The sequence below is a fragment of the Mobula hypostoma genome, chromosome 12, assembly GCF_963921235.1.
Source record: "Mobula hypostoma chromosome 12, sMobHyp1.1, whole genome shotgun sequence".
Lineage (NCBI taxonomy): Eukaryota > Metazoa > Chordata > Chondrichthyes > Myliobatiformes > Myliobatidae > Mobula > Mobula hypostoma.
In genome coordinates, this window is record NC_086108.1 from 62,128,900 (window position 1) to 62,153,858 (window position 24,959).

Below are 24,959 nucleotides of genomic sequence, written 5' to 3' on the forward strand. Positions count from 1 at the left end.
GAGGTAGAAACAGGAAGTGCGGGGTGTGGGAACTATAAGGTTGGTAGCAGTGGATGGGAGATCCCCTGAGCGGATAAAGTCGGTGATGGTGAGGGAGACAATGGCCTGGTGCTCCTTAGTGGGGTCACGATCAAGGGGTAAATAAGAGGAGGTATCCGCGAGTTGTCGCTGTGCCTCGGCAAGGTAGAGGTCAGTACGCCAGACTACAACAGTACCCCCCTTATCAGCGGGTTTAATAATAAGGTTAGGATTAGTGCGGAGGGAGTGGAGAGCAGAGCGTTCCGAAGGAGTGAGGTTGGAATGGGGACAAGGTGCGGTGAAGTCAAGACGGTTGATGTCCCTTCGGCAATTAGCGATAAAGAGATCCAGAGCAGGCAGAAGACCAGAGCGGGGTGTCCATGAAGAAGAGGAGGGTTGAAGACGGGAGAAGGGGTCATCGGTGGAGGTGGAAGAGTCCTTGCTGAAGAAGTAGGCTCGGAGACGGAGACGGCGGAAGAAAAGTTCCGCATCGTGGCGAACATGGAACTCGCTGAGGTGTGGGTGAAGGGAGACAAACGTGAGGCCCTTACTGAGAACAGAGCGTTCTGCCTCCGACAGTTGAAGATCGGAGGGGATGGTAAAGACCCAGCACAGATGAGAGCTGGGATCAGAGGTGGGAGGGGGGAGGCTGGGTGTGTCAATGGAGAGGGGAGGGTTGGGGTGAGAGGAAGATGGAGCCTCTGAGGGCCCAGGAGCTGACGGTGGGATCTGAGGAAGACGGGGCTGCGGAGTGGTGGTGGGGGAAGGGGAGACGGGAGTCACAACAGCAGCACATAAAGACCCGGCCTGGAGTTCAAGGTTGGAGTTGCAGTTGGTGCAGTGAGGCAACACTTCACCTGTGAGTCGACTGGGGTGATATACTGCGTCCGGTGCTCCCGATGAGGCCTTTTATATATTGGCGAGACCCGACGCAGACTGGGAGATCGCTTTGCTGAACATCTACGCTCTGTCCGCCAGAGAAAGCAGGATCTCCCAGTGGCCACACATTTTAATTCCACATCCCATTCCCATTCTGACATGTCTATCCACGGCCTCCTCTACTGTAAAGATGAAGCCACACTCAGGTTGGAGGAACAACACCTTATCCTCCGTCTGGGTAGCCTCCAACCTGATGGCATGAACATCGACTTCTCTAACTTCCGCTAAAGCCCCACCTCCCCCTCGTACCCCATCTGTTACTTATTTTTATGCACACATTCTTTCTCTCACTCTCCTTTTTCTCCCTCTGTCCCTCTGAATATACTTCTTGCCCATTCTCTGGGTCCCCCCCCCGCCATCTTTCTTCCCGGATCTCCTATCCCATGATCCTCTCGTATCCCCTTTTGCCTATCACCTGTCCAGCTCTTGGCTCCATCCCTCCCCCTCCTGTCTTCTCCTATCATTTTGGATCTTCCCCTCCCCCTCCAACTTTCAAATCCCTTACTCACTCTTCCTTCAGTTAGTCCTGACGAAGGGTCTCGGCCTGAAACGTCGACTGCACCTCTTCCTACAGATGCTGCCTGGCCTGCTGCATTCATCAGCAACTTTGATGTGTGTTGCCTACATCCCTTCAATGGAATTGGCTCAGTAATGTAAAAACTCTCTCCAGAGAAATTTAATCAACTCTGATTGATGACAAGCTTTATGTTAAGGAAAGGTACTGTTTCATGTCATTGCTGGATTTGCAAACGAGCAAGCTGCAATCAACATTTAGTTTTAAAAGCAGATTTGAAGAACATAAGATATGGTTATCTTTTGATATGTACAGTATGGCCACAATTAAATTTAAAAAATGAAATGACAATTAAATGCTTATGATTTTGCTGAAAATAAATTATGATTAACTGAGAAAAGTCTTCTGTCAAACTTGTGAAATACTTAAGTGACAATTTTTATAAATTGTTTTTTTTTGCAAATGTATTTGAATTTAATTTACATATCCTACCTTTTGATATATGACACAATTTGACTATAAGAATATAAGACCATAAGGTATAAGGAGCAGAATTAGACCATTCAGAGCATCAGGTCTGCTCCAACATTGAAGCATGGCTGATTTCTTTTTCTTAATCCCAGACTTCCGCCTTCTCCCCGTAATTCTTATCCCCCTTACCAAATGAGAACCTATCAACCTCTGTTTTAAATACACCCCAATTACTTGGCCTCATTCCATTGATTCACCATGCTTCGGCTGAAGAAATTTCTCCTCATCTCAGATCTAAAGGGTGAAGCTGTGAAACTTTATTTTGAAGCTGTGCCCTTGGATCCTAGACTCCTAACAATGAAAATACCTTCTTCACATCCACTCTATACAGGTCTTTCAATATTCAGCAGGTTTCAATAGGATCCCCCTCATCCTTCTGACTCATATGAATGCTAATGATGCTTAATACTCAGCCCAGCAGCATCCACAGAAGAGAAATGTAAATTCAGTCTTTACTTCCATAATGTTTCAGGGTTTCATATGTATGTCAATATATCTGCCATTGACAAGCTACTGATAAAAGTCAGATTCTCATATCATGTGGAAAAACAAACTAAATATCCTAGGAATGTAATCTCTCAATTTCTGTACAATGAATAGACTTCATACCTACAGCTTTTATAACCTTGAAGGTGGCTATATTTCTGTGGCAGGCAGCATTATGCCAAAGACCAAGATTCTGACCATCTCATGAAAATGAGAGATGCATTCCAAAATTTTTCTTGAAATTGCTTTTATCTGAGAAGTTTACTGTTGTAAGAGAACAAAGAAAATGTCATGTGCTATGAGTTATTAAATGTCTAGGGACAATGCTAAGACAAAATTTTGTTTATGTTTTGGAATCTCTTAATTCTTGCCTAAATTCAAGATGTAATTAAAAAATCAAACACTTTCATTTGAACAAACTTTACTGTTGTGTTCCACCAGATGTCAATATGAAAAGCACTGTGCAGCCTTCAGCTTGGACCATTAAATGGCATACATAAAAATTAAGAAAAATGAAGTAGAGACTTCTTTGGGGAAATTAGAAATAGAAGCTAAATATACTGTTAAAAAGGCATTACAAGTCAAAATAGCAATTAGAATCTAAAACGAATAAGAGAATTCAGTGGCACCTTAAATGTATATATGACACTGGTGAGTCTGCATTTATAGCACTTTGCAAAGTTCGTTCTCCACACTTCCAAAAGAACATTGAAGCAATTAAAAAGCTGCAAAAAAACCACTATGGAAATGAAAGATCATAGTTCTCAGGAAAGATTGAACAGGATGAAGTTATAAGATGGATATGAGAATTTGTGGTCTATATATATTAAACTTTAAATAACTGTATGGGTTGATTGATCAATTTCTTCAATTGATTGTTGAGGAGCAAAATTAGGGCATTTGGCCCATCGAGACTGCTCCACCATTCTATCATGGCTGATCCTTTTTCCCCCTCCTCAGCCCCACTCCTTGGCTTTCTCCCCATAACCTTTGATGCCATGTCCAATCAAAAACTATCAAGCTCTGCCTTAAATACACCCAACGACCTGGCCTCCACAGCTGCCTGTGGTAATAAATTCCAAAAATTCACCACCCTCTGGTGAAAGAAATTTCTTTGCAACTCTGTTTTAAATGGACGCCCCTCTATCCTAAGGCTATGCCCTCTTGTCCTAGACCGTCCACCATGAGAAACATCCTTTCCACATCTTAGTCTGTCTAGGCCTTTCAACATTTGAAAGGTTTCAATGAGATCCCCACTCATTCTTCTAAATCCAAAGAGTACAGACCCAGAGCTATCAAATGTTCCTCGTATGATAGCACTTTCATTCCTGGAATCATCCTTGTGAACCTCCTCTGAACCCCCTCCAATGCTGGCATATCTTTTCTTGGATGAGGAGTCCAAAACTGTTGATAATACTCAAGGTGAGGCCTCACCAGTGCCTTATAAAATTTCAGCATCACATCCCTACCCTTGTATTCTAGACCTCTTGAAACGAATGCTAACATTGCATTTACCTTTCTCACCACTGACTCTCCCTGTAAGTTAACCTTCAGGGTGTTCTGCAGAAGGACTCTCAAGTCCTTTTGCATCTCCGATCTTTGGATTTTCTCCCCATTTAGAAAATAGTCTGCACATTTATTTCTCTACCAAAGTGTATGACCATGCATTTTCCAACATTGTATTTCATTTGCCTCTCTCTTGCCCATTCTCCTAACCTCTCTAAGTCTTTCTGTAGCCTTCCTGTTTTCTCAATGCTACCTGACCCTCCACCAATCCTCGTATCATTTACAAACTTGGCAACAAAGCCATCTATTCCATCATCTAAATCACTGATATACAGCATAAAGAGAAGTGGGCCCAACACTGACCCCTGAAGAACACAAATAGTCACTGGCAGCCAACCGGAAAAGGACCCTTTTATTCCCACTCACTGCCTCCTATCTATTAGCCAATGCTCAAGCCATGCCAGTAACATTCCTGTAATACCATGGGCTCTTAACTTGGTAAGCAACCTCATGTGTAGCACTTGTCAAAGGCCTTCTGAAAGTCCAAGTATACAAAATCCACTGCATCCCCTTTATCTATCCTACATGTAATTTCATCAAAGAATTCCAGAAGGATTATCAGGCAAAATTTTCCCTTAAGGAAACCATGCTGACTTTGGCCTATCTTGTCCTGTGTCACCAAATACTCCGTAACCTCATCCTTACCAAATGACTCCAACATCTTCCCAACCAATGAGGTCAGGCTAACTGGTCTATAATTTACTTTTTGCTGCCTTCCTCCTTTCTTAAAGAGTGGAGTGACATTTGCAATTTTCCAGTCCTCTGGTACCATGCCAGAGTCCAACGATATATGAAAAATCATTACCAATGCCTCCACAATCTCTTTCATATTCCTAGGGTGCAGTTCATCTGGTCCGGGTGTCTTATGTACCTTTAGATCTTTCAGCTTTTTGAGCACCTTCTCCCTTGTAATAGTAACTGCACTCACTTCTCTTCCCTTGTACCCTTCATCATCTGGCACACTGCAAGTGTCTTCCACAGTGAAGGCTGATGCAAAATACACATTTAGTTCATCTGTCATTTTCTTGCCCCTCATTATTATTTCTTTGGCCTCATTTTCTAGCGGTCCTATATCCATTCTCATCTGTTTTGTTTTTACATACTTGAAAAAAGCTTTTACTATCCACTTTGATGTTGCTTGCTAGCTTGCTTTCTTTCATATTTCATCTTTTCCCTCCTAATGATTCTTTCAGTTGCTCTCGGTAGGGTTTTAAAAGCTTCCCAATCCTCTGTCTTCCCACTAATTTTTGCTTTGTTGTATGCCCTCTCTTTTGCTTTTACATTAGCTTTGACTTCCCTTGTCAGCCACAGTTGCACTATTTTGCTATTTGAGTACTTCTTCATTTGTGGAATACATCAATCCTGCATCTTCCTCAGTTTTCACAGAAACTCACACCATTGCTGCTCTGCTGTCATCCCTGCCAGCATCTCCTTTCAATTTTCTTTGGCCAACTCCTCTCTCATAACACTGAAATGCTGCTATGTCAAATTTTACTTTCTCCCAATCAAATTTCAAGTTGAACTCAATCATACTGTGATCACCGTCTTCTAAGGGTTCCTTTACCTTAAGTTCCCTAATCACCTCTGGTTCATTACGTAACACCCAATCCAGTATAGCTGATCCCCTAGTAGGCTCAACGACAAACTGCTCAAAAAAGCCACCTCATAGGTATTCAACAAACTCACTCTCTTGAGATCCATCTCCAACCTGATTTTCCCAATCAACCTGCATGTTGAAATCTCCCATGAGTATCATAACATTGCCCTTTTGACACGCCTTTCCTATTTCCTGTTGTAAACTGTGGTCCACATCCCAGCTACTGTTGGGAGGCTTGTATATAACTGCCATCAAGGTCTTTTACACTCACATTTCCTTAATTCAACCCACAAGGATTCAACACCTTCCAATCCTATGTCACATCTTTCTACTGATTTGATGCCATTCTTTACCAGTAGAGCCATGCCACCCCCTCTACCTATCTTCCTATCCCTCTGATACAAAGTGTAACATTGGACATTTAGCTTCCAACTACAACCATCATTCAGCTACGATTCAGTGATGACCACAACATCATACATGACAATCTATAATAGTGCAACAATATCATCCATCTTACTTCTTATACTCTGTGCATTGAGATATAATACATTGAGTACTGCATTTGCTACCTTTTTTGATTCTGCGTCCCTAATGCATTGATACTCACCCTGCTGGCTGCAATTAGGTCCTTTCATCTGCTTGCCCTTCCTGACAGTGTGACTGCACGCTTTCTTTGCTTTTTTACCATCCATCCTATCCTGAGTCCCTTCACTCTGGTTCCCATTCCCCTACCAAATTAGTTTAAACCCTCCCCAACAGCTCAAACAAACCTTCCCACAAGAATATTGGTCGCCCTCGGGTTCAGGTGCAACCCATCACTTTTGAACAGATCATATCTCCCCCAAAGACATCCCAATTATCCAAGAACCTGAAGCCTTGGACCCTGCAACAGCTTCTCAGCCATGTATTGATCTGCCAGATCACTCTGTTTCTACTCTCACTGGCGCATGGCACAGGCAGCAATCCAGAAATTACTACCCAAGAAGCCCTGCTTTTTTGGTGAAGAGTGAACTAACAATTCATGACTGGCGGAAGCTATAAATGAGTTACTGAGATTTTCTTCCCAAATCTAAGTGATATAATTCCCCACTGCACAACTTTTTTCAATCCTTGTTACAAGGGAGAGATCCTTGCTGCTGCAATAGAGCGCTTATCTCTATATCTGAGTTTCATCACTAAGAATTTTAAAAACATATTCATTCATAGATTCCACAACTTCCTCGCGAACTGTGATTTACTACAGACTTGTGTCTTAAGGAGATGATGGTAAACTACTCTTACGACAAGCTGCGCTTTGCCAGTTATTTCCAAGGACGGTTACTATTAATTGCAATTTGACAGAGCACTGAAGTGGCAGAGGAGTTTAGTACATGGGAGATTTATGTACACTGAGGGGAAGAGGTGCTGTACTACTCAGTGAACTAATCTAATAAATGGTGACAAGGCAAGGCGCCTCAACCTAGTGAATGCATATCTTGTGCTTTGTGAAACACCAGACATTTCCTGTGTCCTGGATAATCACAGATACAGGAAGTGCCATCAACCACAGCGGGATTTAGAGCTTGAGCAAGAGCTGACAGCACTGAGGTCCCTTTGTGAGGCTGAATTTTGATGATTAGCATTTTCCAGGTGATTGTCATCCTGTAGATCAACAGAGTGCAGGCAAAGAAGAAAGGTCCACCGCCATGCGGACAAAAAGGAGCAGGCAGGTTGATTAGTGTGACCTTGAGACCATGCAGGTCTCTAATCACCGCATTTTCTGGGGAGTGATGGCAAAGGAAAAATTGTAGTACCTGCCCAGGGAAGGAGGAAAAAAGACCAAGAAGAAAAAAAATTCAGGGAATTTTATTATTAGAGGAGTAGAAGATGTATTGATTGCAGAAGGCATTCCAGGAAGGTGTGTTGCCACCTTGGTTACAGAATCAAGGACATCACTGAGCAGCTACAAGAGAAAAATGAAGCGATCACGGCACAGATTAGTACCAAATATCCTAGACAAATAAAACAATGAAGAAGATTTTAAAGAGTTACAAAAGAGACTAAGAAGTGGGTCTTCAAAAGTAGAAATCTCCAGATTACTCTCCAAGGTAGATCACTGGCTAGGAGGAAAGGAGAATGGTCAATAGAAGGTTTGGTTATCAATGTTGCTTCAGATGACTCAGTAACTAGCCTGTTGCTTTTTGCAATTTATATTTATGATATAAGACTAAACGTAGGAGAAATGAGACTGAACTGTGCAATAGTACAAAACTTGGCTATGTGGTTGACTGAGGAGAAAAGCTCTAGACTGCAGGTAACTAGGCCTGTTGAAAAGGGTAGAATAAATGGCAAATGGAATTTAATGCAGAAAAGTTTGAAGTAATGCATTTACAGAAGTGCAGCTGTTAAGGGAATGGGCAAGAAGTGGTAGAAAATAAATAAGTGATGCCACAGAGGGAACTTTTTATATGCTCAGTAGGACAAGTCAATAATGTGGTTAGAAACCATTCAAGAGGCCTCCTTTAAGAGCCAAGATAGGTTATATCACAACTGAAAATAACCCTAGTTAGATCACAGCTTGTATTATCATGTACAGTTACAGTCACTGCATTCCATGAAAGATGTTATTGTTCTGGAGCTGATATAGAGGACATTATTAGGACTGAAAAATTAAAGCTAAGAAAATATTGGATAAATTAGTGTTGATTTCTTTGCGAGGTACAAGAGGCACAGAGTTTAATGTGTAGAAAATTATGAAAGGTCCAGACAGAGCAAAATGAAAAAAATCTATTTCTCTTCAGAGAACTGCAAAATCTGGGGACATAGATTTAAAATGAAGAGATGAAGAAAACATTTCTCAGCTAGAGATTTCTATGGTCCGAACACACTGTATGAAAAGATGCGGTAGCAAAATTCCACATCAGGTTTAAAAAGTGTTCCCCTTGTCTCATCACCTTCTCTGCAACTTCAAGGAATTGCTATTTTACTCTCATTTGCTATTCTGATGTTGGGCCTTTGACCTGAAACATTAACTCTGTTTTTATCTCCGTGGATGTTGCCTAACCTGCTAAGCATTTCTTCTATTTTCCAGCAGATTTCCACCATATGGCTGCTTTATCTTAACTGAAGAAACATTTAGATGTGTACCTGAAGAACTGTGATCTGCATCATTCTGTGCCTACTTTTGGAAGATGGGATTAGGTTGTACAACTCAGTACAGACATAATGGGCTAAATGTCTCCTTCAGTGGTGCATTAGGACATAGAAAACAAAAAGAAATGGAACAGACACTTTGGCCCATGTTGTCTGTGTCAGTAATGATGCCAATCCAAACTAATCCCATCTGCCTGCACATCGTCTATATCACTTCATTCCCTACCTATTCCTTAAATGTCACTATCATATTTACTTCCACTGCTTTTCCTGGGAGTGCATTCTAGGCATCTGCCACACTTGGTGTAAAAAAACAATTGTCACATAAATCTCCTTCATAAAATTTAAGTGGCAGGCGGTATTTAATTTAGAAAAGTGTGAAGTGATACACTTTGGAAGGTCAGACTTGATGGCAGAACACCAAGTGATGGCATGATTCTTAGTAGTGTGGAAGAATAGAGGGATCTTGGAGTCCGAGTCAATAGATCCCTTAAAATTGCTCAGAGCATTTTTAGGGTGATTAAGAAAGCATATGCTGTGTTAGCCTTCGTTAGTCTGGGGACTGAGTTCAAGAGCCATGGGTAATGCTGCAGTTCAATAAAATTCTGGTTAGACCACACTTGGAATATTGTGTTAAGTTCTAGTCACCTCATTATAGGAAGGATGTGGACGCTTTAGAAAGAGACAAAGGAAATTTGCCAGGATGCTGCCTGGATTAGAAAACACCTTATGCGGAAATGTTGAGCGAGCTAGTGCTTTTCTCTTTGGAGCAAACAGGATGAGAGAAGACTTGATAGAGATATATAAGATGGTAAGAGGCATAGAGAGAGTGAACAGCCAGTGCCTTCTTCCATAGTCATAGTCATAGTCATTCTTTATTGATCCCGGGGGAAATTGGTTTTCGTTACAGTTGCACCATAAATAATTAAATAGTAATAAAACCATAAATAGTTAAATAGTAATATGTAAATTATGCCAGGAAATAAGTCCAGGACCAGCCTATTGGCTCAGGGTGTCTGACCCTCCAAGGGAGGAGTTGTAAAGTTTGATGGCCACAGGCAGGAATGACTTCCTATGATGCTCTGTGTTGCATCTCGGTGGAATGAGTCTCTGGCTGAATGTACTCCTGTGCCCAGCCAGTACATTATGTAATAGTTAATGTGAGAGACCATCTAATTTTACAATAATTGGAGGGGGGGGGGTGTCAGAGTTAGGTGTTTTTTTTACCCAGAGAGTGCCTGAAGTGTATTGCCAGGGCTGATGTTAGATGCAGGTACAATGGGGAGATTTATGAGACTCTTAGATAGACACATGGATAAAAGAAAAATGGAAGCCTAAGTGGGAGGGAAGGGTTCGACTGATTTCAGGGCAGATTAAGAGGTTAGCACAACATCATAGGCTAAAGAGTCTGTTCCGTGATGCACTGTTGTATGTTCAAAATCTCCTTTAAACTTTGCTTATCTCAACAGGCACCTCTTCTGCTACCCTATCTACTTACATTGCCACTTTGAGGGAGATATGGACTTTCACTACAAGATCTCACTCTATTTCAATGTTCCTAAGAGACCTGTCATTTACCCCTTACATTTGACCTCCCAAAGCGCAACACTTTATACTTTTCCAAATTAAACTCCATTTTCTATTTTCCTGACCATATTTTCAACTGGTGTATCTTCTGCTGTATTTTTTGACAACCTTCCTCACTATCCACCACTTAGCCTGTTTTTGTGTTGTCAGTGAACTTATTGATCTGCTCACATACGTTTTTGTAAAAATCATATATACAAAGTACCAACATCAGGGGTCCCAGCACTGATCCTTTTGGAACACACTGTGTCAGAGGAGTACCCTTCCACTACTACTCCATCTTCCACGGCTAAGCCAATTTTGAATCCTGTCTACCCAAGTCTCCTTGGATCCCATATACTTCAATCTTCTGGATCAGCCTACCATGACATATCTTGTTGAAAGCTTTACTAAAGTCCACGTATAAAATATTTGCTACGCTACCCTCATCAATCACCTTTGTTACCTCCACTAAAAACGTAGTCAAGTTTGGAAGATGCAATCCACATAAAGCCGTGCTGTAACTACTCCTAATAAATCTATACTTTTCCAGATGACATCTCTAAGAATCTTCTCCAGTAAGTTTCCTACCACTGATGTAAGGCACACCAGCCTTTAATTTCCTGGAATTTTTTTGTAAATGCAAGCAGACTTTTTCCACTGAGGTTGGGTGAGACTACAACTAGAGGTCATGGGTTAAATATGAAATGTAAAACGTTTAAGGAGAACATGAGAGGGAACGTTTTTATTCAGAGGGTGGTAAGACTGTGGAATGAGCTGCCAGCACAAGTGGTGGATGTGGGTTCAATTTCAATATTTAAGAGAAACTTGGATAGGTACATGGATGGGAGGGGTATGGAGAGCTATGGTCTGAGTGCGAGTTGATGGGACTAGGCAGATTAATGGTCTGGCAGGGACTAGATGGGCCTAATGGCCTGTTCCTGGCCTCTGTATTTCTATTGCTCTCCTACCGTGGGTTTGGATTCATGGTTCTGTACAGAGTAGTTATTTCCCCACACCCTCCCCAATAAAATGGACTAAATGAGTATTTACAATATCCTGTTAGTTAACATTAACTATACCAAATCTGTAATTCAAACGTATTCAATCTGGAAACTAAAATTTATATTTCTCAAGTGGCATATGAATTCATGAATCTGAATCATTAGCCTAGGCCTCTGGATTGGTAGGCCAATAACATAACCAGCATGCGACTGTACTTCACAATAAGAGAAGGCAAAATACAACCAAAAGTACCAAGGAATTAGTTTTAAATGGGATAAATACAAATAAATATTAGTTTGAACAGGTTAATCATAAGACACTAGCACTAACAGAGAATACTTCTAAATAATGCTGTACAATCGAGTTAAATGCAATGCTCAAACTATTGCTTCAGATTAAGTGCATTATCAAATTAAAAATTAAATGAAAATGCTCCACAGGCAATGGGGCACTGCAATGATTAAAAGAAAATATTGAAACTTATTAAAAGTCGAAGCAAGCAGCTGAGAAGGAGTGAAGAAATCGGGTAGAAAAAGTCATTTTTTTTTCTAAACACTGCTTGGGGAGAAAGGTCTGCACTGCGCAGGCGCGTGACGTAGCACGCTAAGGTTTAAAAAGCAGACCACCATATACAGTGGCCATCGTTGTATCGGCGATCGTCGGAGTGGACAGAGTCAGAGTGGGACGGCTTTGGCTCAAACAGGCTTCGGCGAGAACAGGCAAAGGCCAGGGTAGGTTCCAGTAAGTTTTTTTTGTTCAGATTGTTTAGTGCAGTGAGAATGCCAGGCAGGATGTTGGAATGCTCCTCTTGCAGGATGTGGGAAGTCAGGGAGCCCTCCGGTGTCCCTGACAACGACACTTGCAGGAGGTGCATCCAGCTGCAGCTCCTGACAAACCGCGTTAGGGAACTGGAGCAGGAACTGGATGACCTGCGGATCATTCGGGAGAATGAGGAGATTGTAGATCGTAGCTACAGTGAGGTAGTTACGCCAAAGGAGCAGAGGACAGGAAATTGGGTCACTGTCAGACGAGGGAAGAGGAAAGGACAGGCAGAGCAGGGTTCCCCTGTGGCCATTCCCCTCAACAACAAGTATACCGCATTGGATACTGTTGGGGGGGATGACTTACCTGGGACTAGCTGCAGTAGCCAGATCTCTGGCACTGAGTCTGGCTCTGCAGTGCAGAAGGGAGGGGGGAGAAAGAGGAGTGCGGTAGTGATAGGGGACTCGATAGTTAGAGGTGCAGATAGGAGGTTCTGTGATCGTGACAGAGAATCCAGGATGGTTTGTTGCCTCCCAGGTGCCAGGGTCAAGGATGTCTCTCATTGATTGCATGACATTCTGAAGTGGGAGGGTGACCAGCCAGATGTCGTGGTGCACATCGGTACCAATGACATAGCAAGGAAGAGTGAGGAGGTCCTGGACAGTGAGTATAGAGAGCTTGGTAGGAGGTTGAAAAGCAGGACCTCAAGGGTGTTAATCTTAGGATTGCTACCTGTGCTAGGTGCCAGTGAGGGTAGGAATAGGATGCTCTGGAGGAGGAACAAGTGGCTGAGGAACTGGTGTAGGGGGCAAGGTTTTAGATTTCAGGATCATTGGGACCTCTTCTGGGGCAGGTGGGACCTGTACAAGAGAGACGGGTTACACTTGAACCACAGGGGGACCAATATCCTTTCAGGGAGGTTTGTTAGTGCTATTGGGGAGGCTTTAAACTAGATTTGCAGGGGGATGGGAACCAGAGTGCCAGAGCTGACAGTGTGGCTGGGGTGAAAATAAATGATGTTGAAAGTTTAAGCAAATCCGCTGATAGAAAGGTTGAAAAGCAGGATAGTGGTGGTGGTAAAAATCTTCTGAGGTGTATATATTTCAATGCTAGGAGTATTGCGGGGAAGGCCGATGAGTTGAGGGCGTGGATTGACACGTGGAATTATGATGTTGTAGCAATTAGTGAAACTTGGCTACAGGAGGGGCAGGACTGGCAGCTTAATATTCCAGGGTTCCGATGTTTCAGATGTGATCGAGGCAGAGGAATGAAAGGTGGGGGAGTAGCATTGCTTGTTAGGGACAATATTACAGCAGCGCTCAGGCAGGACAGATTAGAGGGCTTGTCTACTGAGTCCTTATGGGTGGAGCTGAGAAACAGGAAAGGTATGGCCACATTAGTGGGATTGTATTACAGACCACCCAATAGTCAACGAGACTTGGAAGATCAAATCTGCAGAGAGATAGCAGGCAACTGCAAGAAACATAAAGTTGTGGTGGTAGGGGATTTTAATTTTCCATACATTGATTGGGACTCCCATACTGTTAGGGGTCTAGATGGTTTAGAGTTTGTAAAATGTGTTCAGGAAAGTTTTCTAAATCAATATATAGAGGGACCAACTAGAGGGGATGCAATATTGGATCTCCTGTTAGGAAACGAATTAGGGCAAGTGACAGAAGTCTGTGTAGGGGAGCACTTTGGTTCCAGTGATCATAACACCATTAGTTTCAATTTAATCATGGACAAAGATAGATCTGGTCCTAGGGTTGAGGTTCTGAACTGGAAGAAGGCCAAATTTGAAGAAATGAGAAAGGATCTAAAAAGCGTGGATTGGGACAGGTTGTTCTCTGGCAAAGATGTGATTGGTAGGTGGGAAGCCTTCAAAGGGGAAATTTTGAGAGTGCGGAGTTTGTATGTTCCTGTCAGGATTAAAGGCAAATTGAATAGGAATAAGGAACCTTGGTTCTCAAGGGATATTGCAACTCTGATAAAGAAGAAGAGGGAGTTGTATGAAATGTATAGGAAACAGGGGGTAAATCAGGTGCTTGAGGAGTATAAGAAGTGCAAGAAAATACTTAAGAAAGAAATCAGGAGGGCTAAAAGAAGACATGAGGTTGCCTTGGCAGTCAAAGTGAAGGATAATCCAAAGAGCTTTTACAAGTATATTAAGAGCAAAAGGATTGTAAGGGATAAAATTGGTCCTCTTGAAGATCAGAGTGGTCGGCTTTGTGCTGAACCAAAGGAAATGGGGGAAGATCTTAAATAGGTTTCTTGCATCTGTATTTAATAAGGAAGCTGGCATGAAATCTATGGAATTGAGGGAATCAAGTAGTGAGACCATGGAAACTGTACAGATTGAAAAGGAGGAGGTGCTTGCTGTCTTGAGGAAAATTAAAGTGGATAAATCCCCGGGACCTGACAGAGTGTTCCCTCAGACCTTGAAGGAGACTAGTGTTGAAATTGCGGGGACCAATTAGACCAATCTGTTGGAGTTTTTCGAGGAGGTTACCAGGAAAGTGGATGAAGGGAAGGCAGTGGATATTGTCTACATGGACTTCAGTAAGGCCTTTGACAAGGTCCTGCATGGGAGGTTAGTTAGGAAAATTCAGTCACTAGGTATACATGGAGAGGTGGTAAATTGGATTAGACATTGGCTCGATGGAAGAAGCCAGAGAGTGATGGTAGAGAATTGCTTCTCTGAGTGGAGGCCTGTGACTAGTGGTGTGCCACAGGGATCAGTGCTGGGTCCATTGTTATTTGTCATCTATATCAATGATCTGGATGATAATGTGGTAAATTGGATCAGCAAGTTTGTTGATGATACAAAGATTGGAGGTGTAGTAGACAGTGAGGAAGGTTTTCAGAGCCTGCAGAGGGACTTGGACCAGCTGGAAAAATGGGCTGAAAAATGGCAGATGGAGTTTAATACTGACAAGTGTGAGGTATTGCACGTTAGAAGGACAAACCAAGGTAGAACATACAGGGTTAATGGTAAGGCACTGAGGAGTGCAGTGGAACAGAGGGATCTGGGAATACAGATACAAAATTCCCTAAAAGTGTCGTCACAGGTAGATAGGGTCGTAAAGAGAGCTTTTGGTACATTGGCCTTTATTAATCAAAGTATTGAGTATAAGAGCTGGAATGTTATGATGAGGTTGTATAAGGCATTGGTGAGGCCGAATCTGGAGTATTGTGTTCAGTTTTGGTCACCAAATTACAGGAAGGATATAAATAAGGTTGAAAGAGTGCAGAGAAGGTTTACAAGGATGTTGCTGGGACTTGAGAAACTCAGTTACAGAGAAAGGTTGAATAGGTTAGGACTTTATTCCCTGGAGCGTAGAAGAATGAGTGGAGATTTGATAGAGGTATATAAAATTATGATGGGTATAGATAGAGTGAATGCAAGCAGGCTTTTTCCACTGAGGCAAGGGGAGAAAAAAACCAGAGGACATGGGCTAAGGGTGAGGGGGGAAAAGTTTAAAGGGAACATTAGGGGGGGCTTCTTCACACAGAGAGTGGTGGGAGTATGGAATGAGCTGCCAGACGAGGTGGTAAGTGCGGGTTCTTTTTTAACATTTAAGAATAAATTGGACAAATACATGGATGGGAGGTGTATGGAGGGATATGGTCCGTGTGCAGGTCAGTGGGACTAGGCAGAAAATGGTTCAGCACAGCCAAGAAGGGCCAAAGGGTCTGTTTCTATGCTGTAGTTTCTATGGTTCTATGGTTCTAATGGAAATGAGATGAATAAGGAGAAACTGAGGAACAAAATAAAGAAATGGAGGTTAATTATAACTATACAAAATTATTATAGTGCAGGAAGAGGGCAGTCAAAGATAACCTTAAAAAATCTAATTGTGATTCAAACCAAGGACAATTTCAAAATAGCATATGTTCTGAATAGGCATTAATAACATCCTCACAACAATGAAGTTAACCCAAATAAAACCACAGACTTCAATACAGACAGGACCTGGAATAGTGTATTCACTTCTGGTCACCATACTACAAGTTGGAAGGCTTGAGTTATGAGGAGAGACTGGATTGGCTGCGGCTGTTTTTGCAGGAGTGAAGGAGGCTGAGATTTATAAAATCATGAGGTAGGTGGTCACAATCTTTTTGCCAGGGTAGTAGGATCTAAAACTAGAGATAACTGCTTTCGAAAGAGGAACGATTTACAACTGGCAAGTTTTTCCCTCACAGAGGGAGGTGTTATATGGAATGAGCTGCCAGTGTTATAGGCAGGTACAGTTAGAGCACTTAAAAGATATTTGGACAGGCTCATGGATAGAAAAGGTTTTGAGAGATACTAGCCAAACGTGGGCAAATAATGGTAGCGGAAGAAGGCTTCTTGGTTGAAATGGACAAAAATGGCTGTTAACTACTGAATTTCTTATAAATATAAATGAGATCTGAGGGGTCAGTTTTTCACATAAAGATGCTGGTTATATCTAACAAAGTGCCTGAGGAGATAGTGAAGGTAGAAACAATTACAATGTTTAAAAGGCAACTTATCAGGGACTTGGATAGGAAAGGCACAAAGGGACATGGTCCTAGTACAGGCAAGCAGGATTAGCACAGGTAGTATCTCAACTAGCACAGTTGAAATGGGCTGAAATAGTCTGTTTTGGTGCTGTGTGATTCTATGATTCAACGATCACCAATGCTAGTAAAAGGAAATTCACGGGAATAAAAGGCTGAGCAATGAAAACTGTTAGGAGGATCTTACATTTTATAACTTAGAAAGGATTGGCCCAGCAGAAGATCCCTCAGAATTACAATAGATAGGACGAAAAATTACATCTGATATGTTGCTATAAATTAAAATGCAACATGTTCGTCAGAGTCAATTACATTTATAAGCAATGACTTACACAAGTGACAGGAAATAGATTTAAATTTAAAAAAAATGTTTCTCAGCTTCAATATTGAAGAATTGAGCAAGTCAAGGATGAATGACACACAATACAATTACTTGCATGTGGATAGCTGTAAATGAATGAGCATGAACTGACAAGTTTAGAGTTAAAGAGATAACTTACATTAGGCAAAATGCAGTATTTGGGGGAGACACACAAAATGTTATGTGACTTTAGATGTAAAATCCCAGTATAATTCTGATGAACAATGTAAGTATGTTTAAGTGTATATTTGTGTGCATGTTTGTTAATTAGAATATCAGCAATGAACACCCAATCTAGAAGTAAGACCAAAAGGAAAAAGTGCACAGCACTATAGGCAGGAGATTAGATTAATTCCTTAAATCAACAATCTGTATCATATTACTTGCCTAAGGGATAGCTTGTACTTCTCCATTATCCAGCGTGCTTTATCTATCAACCGTACCCACAGAGGTTCTTCATTCAACTGCTTCAGCTCACATTTGTATGGAAGGCCTACATGAAAAGAAAACAGAGGTTCAAAAGCTGCTCTACATTTTGACACACGTGCAAATTTTATTGGATATTTAGTAAAGAATTTTGCTTAAGTGAGCCATGTGAGATTGCATGCTTTGATAGTCACAGTGTATCACAATCTGAAATAATATATATAACAAGCATATATTATTTACTTGCTAAATGTCAGCTTAAGTAATTCAAAATGGACACTCATGAGAATATTTCAATTCCCATCTACATGCATGAAGATTGAATGTGAAATATTCCAATGTAATAGATGAGGAGGAAGAGGTAGACAAGTATGAGAAGTAAATCATAAACACAAGAGGTTCTGCAGATGTTGGAAATCCAGAGCAACACGCACAGAATACTGGGAAAACTCAGCAGGCCAGCTAGTGTCTATGGAAATGAATAAATAGTCAACTTACAACAGATTGGAAAGAAAGGGGGGAAGAAGCCAAAATCAGAAGGGGTATAGACTAGAATGTGATGTTTGGGGGGGGGAGAGGGAAGGGGAGGGAGGAGTACAGGCTAGAGGTGAAGCCACGTGGGTGGAAGTGGAAGTAAGAAGAAGGGAGGTGATAGGTGACGACGGACTGGAATCTGAAAGGAGAGGAGAATGGACCATGGGTGAAAGAGAAGGAAGAGGGGTGATAATCAGGCAAGGAAAAGGGGAAAGGTGAGAGGAGAGCCGGAGTGGGTGGATGAAAGAAGAGGGAAAGGGGAAGGGGGAAAGGGGAACAATTACCGGTTGGAGAAATTTATGTTTATTACATCAAGTTGAAGGCTACCCAGACAGAATTTGAGGGGTTGCTCCTCCAACCTGAGATTGACCTCATTGTGGCAGCAGGCGAGGCCATGGTCTGACAAATTGGAATGTGAATGGGGTTTGGAATTAAAATTGCTGGCCAACGGAATATCCTGCTTTTTGCAGATAGAGCGAAGATACTCAACAAAGAGTCCTCCAATCTCTGTCGGGTCTCACAAAAGTGGCAGAGACCAACCTGGGAACACCAGATACAATACGCAACTCCAAAAGATTCACGTGAAGTATTGATTCACCTGGAAGGACTATTTGGGGCCTGAGTGGCAGTGAGGGAGGAGGAGGATAGGCAGGTGTAGCAGCAATGTTTGAGGAGGGAGATTAGTCGGGATGCACGAATGGAAAAGGGAATCATGGAGGGAGAGATCCCTGCAGAAAGCAGAAAGTGTGGGCTGTAAAGATATGTTTGGTGGTAGGATCCTGTTGAAAATGGTGGAAGTTATGGAGAATAAAAGCTGTATGCAAAGGCTCATGGAGTGGTTGGTGAGAACAAAAGGAACTCTATCTCTGTTAAGACTGTGGGAAGATGGGGTGAGGGCAGAGGTCCAAAAATGAAGGAGATGCAGGTGAGGGTGGAAGAAAGGAAACCCTATTCCTTGAAGAAGGAAGACATCTCTTATGTTCTGCAAAGGAAAGTCCCATCCTGGGAACAGATGCGGTAGAGATGAAGGGACTGAGAAAAAGAAACGGCATCTTTACAGGAGACAAGGTGGGAAGAGATATAGTTAGGATAGCCGTGGGAGTTGGTACCTTTATAGAAAATATCAGTAGACAGTTTGTTGCCAGAATGGAGAGATGAAGATAGAGAGATCAAGAGAGGGGAGAGAGGTGTCAGAAATGGACCAAGTGAATTTAAAGACAGGGTGGAATTTGGAGGCAAAGTTGATGAAACTGATGAGCTCAACATGGGTGCATGCAGCAGCACTAATAAGGCCGTCAATGTAGCACAAAAGGAATTGGGAAGCATTACCAGGGAAGGCTTAGAACATGGGCTGTTCCATGTAGTCAATGAAAAGCAGGCATAGCTGGGGCCCATGTGGGTGCCCATGGCCACACCTTGAGTCTGGAGAAAGAATGACAAGTATTGTCTTGTCTGCCTGAAGAACGTTGTGAAATGTTCTGAACTGCCCATACTTACGGAAACTGCCATCTGCACTGAGTTCTTCACTAACTATAAGACATGTGACCTGGGAGTAAGGCAAGGAGTTGCAAATATTGTACGGACTGATGATCATTCCAACAAATTGTGTTCCTCCACGTGAAAAGTAATTCTGAAATACACAGGAACCAGGAACCAGTAATTAGACTCTACACACAAAGGGATCAAGAAAAAGCAGTTTGCAGAACAATTTTTTTAATGAAACCTTTACAATAAAGTGTTTTTGTATAGTGCAACCTTTGGTACTACAAAGCACAATCTGTGATGAAGCAGTCCCATAAGTTTGACTCTTAGCCTTGCTGTGTATTTATATCACAATCCATCTTGAGAATGCAACTAATATAGCACAGACAGAACAGGAACACCATGAGGAATTAGACACTTTGCTAAACTATTAGTCATGTTGACAGGGTACAATTTGGACATGTTGTCTGAACCACCAGGATTCTCCCCTGATTATGTCAAGTTTCTGGAGCCAGAATTATTTTTGGCAGCCATTATGTCCTGTGCCAGGCAGAGGATGTGCTTGAAGAAAGTGCAGAAAATAGCCATGATGATTTTCAGGGAGATGCTGCTTCATTAAGAATTAAAACATTAAAAAAAGGTGACAATTCTTTTGACAGTACTATTTATCAGCCAATGACCATTACATACTTACAAAATTTAAATGGGCCCTTGGTGCCCAAAGCGGTACTGGACACCAAGGATGAATTGGCCTGTATAACTAGCAATGAAGTGCTATAATTGTAAAGACTGATGATCATCTCAACAACTGAGCTCTTTCAAGTGAAAAATAAATTGATGAGCTTTTTGTCTCCATTAACTGGAGCACAGTTCCTAAGCTATCCAAGTACATATTTAATGCTTCAGTTGTTGTCCTTAGCTGATAGTGCATATTCAAAATATTTATGCATTTCAGCTGAAAACCTATCTTAATTTGTCTACATGGTGAAACAGGAAAAGGAAAAGACAGCAATATTTTCAACTCGGTCATATTGTAAAATATACTATTAGTTAATTGCTTTGTCGTCCAAGAGGACCACAACCTTGTTGTAGTTTGGATGCTCAAATGTTTCAGTGATCCGAAGAGCTATGTTGGCTGGAGTTGGGGCTTTATGCTTTGGCTCTTGGTCGGGTCACCCAGGCCAAACAGGTCAAAGGGTAGAGGCCAGACTAAGAGAGGTCCACCAGTCCTCCAGGTTTGGAGTTCAGCTCAGGGCTAACAACCCTGACTGATAAAACAAAACTGTTACAGAAACAGCAATGAAGAATTCTTCTACATTCGATTGCAACAGTATTCCTGGGACTTGCATGACTGACAATAGTGAAAACCAAGAGGAAGCTCCTGACACGATGAAGGAAGCTCTGAACACCACCAGAGATGGAGAGCCTTCATTACAGCCCTAAATGCCTGCGACATAACAGGCACTAAATAAGTAATTGTTTTGTAATGTTGTTAGATGCCCATTTTTTCTTGCAATAAATATAATCCCAAGAAAATTTAACTCTTAAAAATAGTTTCATTAAATGATGAAATGGAGAATATGTGCTCAGTGTTTTCTAAAAAATTATAAACATTAAAATAAATCCTAATTATGGCTTCTTTTAGTTTTGGTATGGATCAGTTAATGAATTGCTAAATGCAAGAAATATATAAATTTCTATTTCTATGATGACATTAAAAAACACGTGAAAACTCAATTTATATTTTCAAAGCTATTAACTGGAAAATATATTAATCTCTATTTCTTTAAATCCTGAGCAATGGGAAATGTGTTTTTAATTCTGAACCTTGATTGAATTTGTACCTGATACTTTGCTTGGGTATCAATGTCCCTTAAAGATGGATTAGGATCAAAAGCAGGGTGTGAATGGTACCATCCAACAATGCTGTATCCTCGTCCAGCTAGAGCCTCTGATGCTTGGGTTTGTGACACGGGATCCATTTCGCACTGAAGTCCTGTGCTTAGGCTGTTGCATGGCTCTGCAACAAAGATCTATAAACAAGAAAAAATCTGTCACTTTACATAGAGCTTTGTCACAAAATGGTGAAAATAATTTTCCTTTTATCAAAATTATGTGTTTATCACCGCTTTAACAATTTTATTTCAATTAACAGTGTAATATTTAGTACCCCTATCCTTATGCCAATTATTAAAACTGAACTGCTGTTATAAAATACTCAGTCATTCAGCATGTAAATAGGTCTTGCGGTTCATCTGCTCCATGCTGACCAAGATGCTCATTTACCTAGATTTAAATGTCTTTATTGTACCTGCCTCAACCACTTCCTTTGGTAGCTCATTCTGTATTATTTGACCAGCCTCTAGCTGAAAAAGTTGCCCCTCAGGTTCCTATTAAATTTCACTCCTCTCACCATAAACCTATGGCCTCTAGTTCTCAATTCCACAACTCTGGGAAAATGTCTGTGCACATTCACCCTATCTATGCCATTCATGATCTTATACACTTCTATGAGAATACCTCTCATTATTGTTTGCTCCAATGAAAGAACTCCAAATCTGGCCAATCTGTCTCTGCAAGTCAATCACTTGAGTACCAGCAACATCTTTGTAAATCTTATCTGCACTTTTTCCAGCTTAATGGCATCTCGCATATAGGAGAGTGACCAAAACTGAACACAATATTTGACCTCATTAACATCTTGTAAAATTGCCACATATTCTATCTTCTATATTCAGTGCCCTTAGTGATGAAGGCCAATGTGCCCTATTGTGAGACACCTTCACAGAACTAACTTCTTGTACCTCTAGGTCCCCTGTTCTACAACACTCCCCAGGGCCCAACCATTCACTATGAAGATCAGACCCCAATTTGTCTTCCCATTATGCAACAGCTCACATTTACACAAATTAAACTCCATTTGCTATTCCTTGGCCCATTTACCAAGCTGATCAAGATCCCTCTGTAAGTCTTGATAGCCATCTTTACTGCCCACAATATCATCTATTTTAGTGTCATCTGCAAACTTACTAATCGTACCTGATACATTCTGAGACAAGTCATTTATACAGATGAGAAATAGCAATGGGTTTAGAACTGACCCATGGGGAACACCCTTACTTATGGGCCTCCAGTCCAAGAAACAACCTTCCGCCATCACCCTCTGCTTCCTGAGAACACATTAAATTTATGCATGGAACCTTGCAACCACAAAATGTGAGAGAAAGCACATCTGAATCTATTTGATCTGAAGGCTGAGAGCATTTAGATGCTTACAGCAACAGAGAAGCAATACTTTGAGAACAGTGAACAAAAGACTGCAAACAAATAGACTTTTAGAAGATGCAGAGAAATGAATTTAGTGATATAAGGATTTGAAGTTGTGATCAGTTTTATCTAATGGAAGTTAAACCTTTTTCTATAAAATTACAAAAGATTATCAATATAAATGCAATTTTTGCAGAACAGCACAACAAAAATCTGGGTTCTCAAGGTAGATCTAAACTGGTTCATGCATAAGTCCTTCAACCACAGACTAGAGAGCAATCAATACTCACTGAGCCTGAATTCTCCCCTTCTGACTTCATGGGCCAGAACGGAGTAATGCTCAGAATCCATCAGAATACATTTCCAGAATTACTCCAAATAGACACTGCTTCCATGCTCATGTTTTACCCAACAGTTAACCTAAATTACACTCAGTGGCCACTTTATTAAGTTCAGGAGTGGAACACATTGTGGCCTTCTGCTGCTGTAGCCATTTTCTTCTGACCTCTCTCATTAACAAGACATTTTTGCCCACAGAACAGCTGTTCACTGGATTTTTTTTTTGCACCATCCTCTATAAACTGTTGTGCGTGAAAATCACAGAAAATCAGCAGTTTCTGAGATACTCAAACCACCCCATCTGGCACTAACAATCATCCATGGTCAAAGTCACTTAGATTTCGTTTCTTGCCCGTTCTGATGTTTGGTCTAAACAACAACTGAACTTATTGAGCATGCCTGCATGTTTTTATGAGTTGACTTGCTGCCACATGATTGGCTGATTAGACATTGGCATTAATGAGCAGGTGTACCCGTGTACCTAATAGGGTGGCCGCTGAGTGGATAGCATAATAATTGTTCAGAGATGTAAGCCACTGCTTTAATGCAAGTGTGTATTAACTTTGTATAAGTTAATAAAACTTTCATCAATAAAGTACCTAGACCTATCACTGACAGTCCCATACACTTTCATGGAATATTAGATCCCGATATCATGCCTTGGCAATGGGTGGGCTGTGCAGTGGTGTTTGGAGGGGGGGGAGGTAGAAGAAAAGCAGAAACAAATATAACTTAATGATGATCTCACTTACCTCTAATATTTTCTTTCCTGAAGAATACCTCCCACCTAATAGGCCAATCACTTCTGCCATGGACACATGGGCATGCTAAATCAAGGTAAGTAACAGTATTACTAACAGACAGAAAATAGCAGTCAAGCATATCAAAATGCACAGAGACTATCTGCATTGTGGAACATTGCGGAAGTATTGTGCTATCAACTGAAACACTTACATACCACTGCAAGAGGATCTTAAAAATTATTATTTACTGTACAATCTTACTTTCAGAACATTAAAGGTAAAGTTTCTGGAGCATTAATGGTCTAATGTCAAATTAAAATTTAAGTTTAAATTTAATTATCATTGAACCATACATGAATACAGCCAAACAAAACAGTGTTACTCCAGGGCCAAGGTGTAAAACACAATACCAACAATCATACACAGCACAAGGCACACATACCATATATAAGACAGCAGTAAAATATAGTCACACATAAAAATACAAGTCCCTAAGTCCAAGAATGTTGTAGCAGTCTGTAGTCGAACACAATACATCTTGTCATCTGCCGAGCAAACACCAGAAGGCAGCACCAACTCCAAAATGTACACCGCGCCACACCACCTCCAGCACTCTGGTGGAGCTCACCGACTCCAAAGCCTCCCTCCTGGGTGAATGCAAACAGGTGACACTGCAGCTTGAAGTACAGTCCTCACTATGACCGAGGCCATGCAGCTTCCTTGCCGTCCGCCACTAAAACAATGAATCGAACTTGCGGCATTCAATATTAACAATATCCAATAGGGTCTTGTGACACAAGAAAAGTGACTTAGACTGCACACCCCCTTTGCACACACACCCTATGCCTCTCTGACGCAAACAGCAGCACAATCTGCACCAAGTCTCTCAGTTTCTGCACCAATGAAAAATTTGCTGATGGAGTAGACCTGCAGTACTTAATGTCCAGCAGGAACTTATGATCGTAAAAAATAGGTCTAAAAAAGACAATAACGTCTTTGGTTGGCCCTGTAGAAGCCGCTGCATCCAAGTGCACCACTGTCTTACCGAAAGTCACTCATATGCCACTACATAATAAAAACACTATAAACTGCATTACAAATCTGTGCATGAACCACTGGCCAGATTGCTACAGAAAAATTATGGGG

General features: G+C 41.5%; 1 protein-coding gene across 2 annotated transcripts in view; it reads right to left on the reverse strand.

Moving 5' to 3' along the window:
* mysm1 (Myb-like, SWIRM and MPN domains 1) overlaps positions 1-24,959 on the reverse strand; it is a 106,678-nt gene that overhangs the window by 16,881 nt on the left and 64,838 nt on the right. For both annotated transcript variants that reach the window (XM_063064256.1, XM_063064257.1), the window contains 4 exons: positions 23,823-23,897; positions 21,309-21,497; positions 19,480-19,612; positions 17,410-17,515 (listed from right to left, as the gene is read on the reverse strand). In XM_063064256.1, the coding sequence (XP_062920326.1) occupies positions 17,410-17,515; positions 19,480-19,612; positions 21,309-21,497; positions 23,823-23,897 (503 nt within the window). The remainder of the gene's footprint in view (positions 1-17,409; positions 17,516-19,479; positions 19,613-21,308; positions 21,498-23,822; positions 23,898-24,959) is intronic.